The 6,712-nt window shown below is 36.9% G+C and overlaps 1 protein-coding gene across 1 annotated transcript in view; it reads right to left on the bottom strand.

Annotated features, from left to right (window-relative positions):
• Nucleotides 1–6,712, bottom strand: part of LNPK (lunapark, ER junction formation factor) — a 105,226-nt gene that overhangs the window by 10,751 nt on the left and 87,763 nt on the right. The window contains exon 9 of the mRNA XM_007939419.2: nt 252–357. Coding sequence (XP_007937610.1) covers nt 252–357 — 106 coding nt within the window. The remainder of the gene's footprint in view (nt 1–251; nt 358–6,712) is intronic.

The following is a 6,712-nucleotide window of genomic DNA, read 5'->3' as shown; positions in this document are numbered from 1 at the left end:
TAGTGACCCCTCCTTGGGTTTCCAAGGCAGTATCTCTACAGAAGTAGATTGCCCAATCTTCCTTCTGAGGAGTGGCTGGTGGGTTTGAACCGCCAACCTTCAGGTTAGAAGTCAAATGTCTTAGGCCAAAAAATAGGAAATAGGAGTCACAAAACTATAGACTATCAAACACATACACAAACTCACACACACACCCTGACCAATGAACACAGTTTTAATTTTCATTCATCTATCATCCTAGTAAAAATTACCTGTTCTGTGGGCCATCACCAACTAAATACTCAACAATTCTATCCAGAGCACCTCGTTCTCGAGGGAGAATGGGTCTTGCTAAAGGTGGACCTGGAGGATGAAGGCCTGCCAAATAAATAAATATAACTATAAAATTTAATTAAATGACGAAGAAATATTTATGCATTAGAACTTTTAAAAGATTTTTACAAAACAATGTCATTAATTCTTAAAAATCTCTTCAAAGCATTCAAATTTTCATTAAAAATAATGTACTACAAAAAGTCTTTAACCATGTGCTATTAAGAAACACCAACATAATCTATTAGGAAATTAAACTAGGTTGGGTTCTATACAAACTAATTCTAAAAACTCTCCAGCTTTTAAGAGTTTATATAATAAATTAAGGGATTTCTCTTTTGGTTCATAATAGAGTAACTGGAGGCAGGTTTATACTTCTGCCTGAAACAACTAAAAAACTGGACATAATATATGAAGCAATGGTTTTAAAGACACTGGATATCAAGCAATATAGGATAATAATCCCTGAGATAAAGATGAGGCCTACAATTGCTCCAGCTTTTTGCCTGGAGAGTTTTCAGGCAGCAGCACAGGGAGGTTGAACTAGGTAAAGTACAGTAGTCTTGCTGAGTTGAAGAGCTAGAGCTGGAACTCTGGGGAGGTCAAAATAACAAGAATTCAGAGAAAAGAATACCTGAGAGGAGAGAATGCACAGAAAAAAGAACACCAAAAATATGCAGAAGGTCCTCCTAGAGCATTTAGCAGAGTACCAAACAACACGTGCATATAAGGAAAACTATGTGAAGACAGAGAAAGAACAATCCAAAACGATTAATGGAAACAGGGCTCACACAGGGTCTGGAATAGTGCCTGTTTCCACCAGCCATAGTGGAAAACCTCCTATCTTGGAAGTCACTGCGTAGAGTATTCAAAAGAGTTTTGCCTCAATCACCCTAATCTAAACACTGCTCTGATCCCTCCCTACAAAGCTTAAAAGCAAGTCCTAAAAAGATCAATTATCTTAAAAAAAAAAAACTTTATCTCAAAATAAAGCTCAAGAATATTTACAAGAGTACAAAAATATCCATTTGTACCCATTCCAAACAAAGTGATCCCACAGAATGTGGAAATTATCGAACAATATCATTAATATAGCACGCAAGTAAAATTTTTCTGAGGATAATTCAAAAACAGTTGCAGCAGTGTATTGACAGAGCTTCCAGAAATACAAGCTGGATTCAGTAGAGGACAATGGAACAAGGGATATCATTGCTAATGTCAGATGGATCTTGGCTCAAAGCAAAGAATACCAGAAAGATGTTTACTTGTGTTTTATTGACTGTGCAAAAGCATTCGATTGTGTGGATCATAACAAATTATGGGTAACATTGAGAATAATGAGAATTCCAGAACACTGAATTGTACTCATGAGGAACCTGTACATAGATCAGGAGACTGTTGTTTGAACAGAACAAGGGAATACTGCATGGTTTAAAATCAGGAAGGGTTGTATCCTTTCACCATATTTATTCAATCTGTATGCTGAGTAAGTAATCCAAGAAGCTGAACTACACAAAGAAGAACGTGGCATCAGGATTGGAAGAAGACTCATTAACAACCTGCAATATGCAGATGACACAACTTTGCTTGCTGAAAGTGAGGATGACTTGAAGCATTTACTGGTGAAGACTGAAGACTACAGTCTACAGTATGGATTACACCTCAATATAAAGTAACCAAAAATTCACACAACTGGACCAATAAGCAGCATCTCAATAAATGGAGAAAAGATTGAAGTTGTCAAAGACTTCATATTACTTGGTTCTACAATCAACACCAATTCAGTGTTAAGACATCAGATGACATACTGCATTAGGCAAATCTGCTGCAAAAGAGCTCTTTCAAGTGATGATGAGCAAAGATATCTCCCTGAAGACTAAGGTGTGCCTGACACAAGCCATGGTATTTTCAATCACCTCATATGCATGTGAGAAGCTCTGGTGGCAGAGCATCTAAGGCATTTAACTGCTAACCAGAAGGCTGGTGGTTCAAACCCACCAGCTTCTCCTTGAAAGAAAGATTAGATGATCTACTTCTGTAGAGATACCACCTCAGAAACCCAAGGAGGGGTCACTATTGGGACCTACTTGACAGCAGTGAGGTATGGACAATGAATAAGGAAGAGAAAGAAGAGTCAATGCTTTTGAGTTATGGTGTTGGCAAAGGATACTTAAAGTACCAAGGATTGCTAAAAGCACTAACAAATCTGTCCTGGAAAAAGTGCAGCCGGAATGTTCCTTGGAAGCAAGAATGGCCAGACTTTGTCTCATCTACTTTGGTCCTGGTGTCAGGAGGGACCATTCCCTGGAGAAGGATATCATGCTTGGTAAAGTGAGGGGTCAACGACAAAGGGGAAGGCCCTCAACAAGATGAATTGAAACAATGGCTGCAACGATGGGCTCAGGTATAATAAGGATGGTGAGTGAGGCTGGCACAGGACCAGGCAGAGTTTCGTTCCATTGTACATAGGGTTGCTATGAGTCAGCGATGACTCACCGGCACCTAACAGCTAACAAAAAAAATATCCAGTATTCAGTAAGGTAAAATTCACGACATATGGCACTGGATCAAAAATTACCAGGCACGCAAGTAAGCAGGAAAATATAATCCATATGAAGAGAAAAACCTATCAAATTTGACTCAGAAATGGTATAAATTATATAAGTAGTAGATAAAGACATTAAGATGTTTATTATGACTATATCCCATTCATTCAAGAATCTAGAGGAAAGTTCAACATTAAGTAGAGACATGGAAGGCATTTTAAAAGATAAATTTAACTTCCATAGATAAAAACTATAAAATGTGGGATGAAAAATCCATAGGTTGGATGAAAAGCAGATTAGCCATGACAAAAAAGAAAAAGAAAAGAAAAAAAAACAGGACTTGTGAATTTGAAGACATAATAATAGAACCATACAGAGGAAAAAATTTTTTAGAAAAATAAAACATCAGCTAGCTATGGAACAACCTCAAGCAGCTTGATATATGTATAACAAAGTCCATGAAGAAGGGTAAAGACAAGGGAAAATAAAAGTATTTGAAGAAACAATGCACAAATTTTCTAAATTTTATTAAAGCTATAAATCCAAAGATTCAAGAATCTCAATAAACTCTAAGCACAAGAACTATGTATGTTGCACCAAGGCATGTTGTTGTTGTTGTTTGCCATCGAGTCAGCCCTGACTCATAGCGACCCCTCCTTGGGTTTCCAAGGCAGTATCACTACGGAAGTAGGAATGCCCAAGCTTCCTTCCGAGGAATGGCTGGTGGGTTTGAACCACCAGCCTTCTGGTTAGCAGTCAAGTGCCTTAGCCACTATGCTACCAGAGCACCAAGGCATAGCATAATCAAATTGCTTAAAATCAGCAATAAAGAAAATAATCTTCAAAGCAGCCAGAAAAAGACACATTAGGTACAGAGAAAGAAGCAAGAATGACAGCAGACTTCTTGTCAGAAAAGAGGCAAGCCAGATGACAGTAGGGACGATGTTTTTAAAGTTCTTCAAGAGAAAGATTGTTAAACTACAATTCTGTACTGAGTGAAAGCATATTTTTTAAAAGAAGGCAAAATAAAGATTGTTCAAACATACAAAAACTGAAAGAATTCATCAGCAGCTGAACTGCACTACAGGAAATGTTCAAAGAAGTCCCTCAAGCAGAAAAAAACAAATGGCACCAGATGGAAAGCTGGCTCTACATAAAAGAATGAAGAACACCTACAACAGTTATTATGTGAGTAAATATAAGACTTTTTTAATTATTTAAATATCTTTAAAAAATAATTGACTGACTTAGGGTTAGAGGGCAGAATAGGCAGATAAGCCACACAGACCCTCTTCAACAAAGAAAAGGGAAACCACTGACAGAGATACAGAATATAATCCTGGAGCCCTGAGCTTTGAAAGGAACTATACAGATGTGGATTAGGCACTAACTAGTGAAAAAACCTGAATGGAAACAGTGAGTACAGAGATGGTCAGAGCAGCAGACTGTCAGCTACTCTGACAGGACCAACAGCCTGAGTATTTCCAAGTGGTGCTAGGACCTGAGAATTGACCTAAAGATCAGCCCTGGTCACCAAGAGCTGCAAGGACAACTGTGCTAGTGGTCTATGACTAGGAAGGAAAATAGCAAGAAGGGAGACAACCTGAGCTATGGACTTCTGGCATTTTGACTGCTTACAAGTGGCAGCCATTTTGGATATTAAAAGTGACTGAAGGCAAAATCATTTTGAATGTTTACAAGAGGCAGCCATTTGGGATATTTAAAGTGACCAAGGGTGCAACAATTTTGATTGTTTACAAGCAACAGCCATTTTGGATTTTAAAGTGACAGCATTCTCATTCGGATTCCAGGGACCTAAGAATAGGCTCCCTTTGCCAAGGATGGCAGGAACATACAGGAAGCTGACAATGGGAAAGGAGACATGTGGTGAGTGTAAGTCCTGCCAACTAGCGAATAGAGGAGCACAGCACAGTACCCTACTTATGTCGATATTTAAATTATTTAAATAACCTTAAAAGATAAAACATACAAAGAAAACAAAAACAATGGGCAAGCCACTCCAACATACAATCACCAGTTAAATATACACACAAAACGTCACAATGCCTCAGAGACAACAGAGTATCATAGTCCACACAAAGAAGCAAAATAAAGCAGAAGAAACAAGGGACCAGGATACAGATCCAAAACATATCCCTGAGAAAGACACAGCATTGGGACTCTCTGATAAGGAATTCAAAAGAATCATATTTAGGTACCTTCAAAGGATTGATAGACAGACAGACAGATCAAGGAAAACAGTAACAAAACTGGAGAAAACCCTACAACAATTTCGAAAGACAACACAAGAACAAAATGACAAAATAAATGAAAAATTAGGAATGATACAAAAGCTTCAGACAGAAATCCAGAAGATTATAGATAACACATTGAACAGGCAAAAGAGAGAATTGTATCAATGGAAGACAGAATTAGTGAGATTGAAGGCAAATATTTCAATACTTCTTTGGAAAGGGGTCAATCAGAAAAAGATCAAAACAAAAAAGAAAGCCTAAGGTTCATGTGGGATACCATCAACAGGAATAACCTACATGTATTGGAATTCCAGAACAGGAAGAGACAAATAAAAGCACGAAAAAAATTGTCAAAGATTTGTTGGAAGAGAATTTTCCTGGTACGATGAAAGATGAGAATATAGCCATTCAAGAAGTCCAATGAAGTCACTCTATCTAACAGGAACAGAATACATATTCTTCTCAAGTAAACATAAAACATTTACCAAAACAGATGATATTCTAGGGCATAAAACAAGTATCAATACATTTAAGAAGATTCAAATACAAAGTATGTTTTCTGACCACAATAGAATTAGAAATCACAATATCTGGAAATTTTTCAAATATTTAGAGACTAAATAATATAGACCTACCTAAATAAAACCTACCATTCAAAGGAAAATTAGGAAGAATGTTGAACTCAATCAAAATGAAAAAACAACATAATCAAAATACATGTTATGCAACTAATGTAGTAGACAGATGAAAATTTGTAACAGTAAATACTTATAAGAAGTCTAAAATGTATGACTTTAGCTTCTACCTTAAGAAAAAGAAAAAACAAATGAAACCCCCCCCAAAAAAAAACAGCATAAAAGGACTAATAAAGATTAGAGAAGAAATCAACAAAATAGAAAACACAAATAATATAGAAGTTGGTTCTATGAAAGATCAATAATATTGATACCTCTACCCATCAAAAACCAAACCCATTGCCATCAAGTTGATTCCAATTCATAGTGACTCCCATTGGGTTTCCAAGGTGGTAAATCTTTACAGAAGTAGATTGTCCCATCTTCCTTCTGTGGAGTGGCTGGTAGGTTTGAACCACCAACCTTCTGGTAAGTAATCAAATGCCTTAGGCACTGCACTACCAGAGCTCCTTATTGATACCTCTAGCCAGAAAAATTAGGGGAGAAAAAGAGAAAAGATACAAAATACTAATATTTGGAATCAGAAAATAAACATCACTCTAGATCTACAGATATTAAAAGGGTAATAAGGGAATATTATAAGCAATTTTAAGCCAATAAATTCTTTAAGCCATTTAACTTAAAATTGCTTGAAATATGCAAGCTACCAAAACTCACTAAAGAAGAAATAAATATTTGATTTGCTAAAATTTTATTTTAAATTTTACATCTACATTCATGAGGGATTGTTGCTGTTGTTGTTATTTGCCATCGAGTTGGCCCCAACTCATAGCGACCCCTCCTTGGGTTTCCGAGGCAGTATCACTATGGAAGTAGGAATGCCCAACCTTCCTTCCGAGGAGTGGCTGGTAGGTTTGAACCGCCAGCCTTCTGGTTAGCAGTCAAATGCCTTAGTGAGTAGTTT

The sequence above is a fragment of the Orycteropus afer genome, unplaced genomic scaffold (assembly GCF_000298275.1).
Source record: "Orycteropus afer afer isolate SDZICR_OR568_19922 unplaced genomic scaffold, OryAfe1.0 scaffold00001, whole genome shotgun sequence".
NCBI classification, from domain to species: Eukaryota; Metazoa; Chordata; class Mammalia; order Tubulidentata; family Orycteropodidae; genus Orycteropus; species Orycteropus afer.
This window is presented reverse-complemented; position numbering and strand designations above follow the sequence as displayed.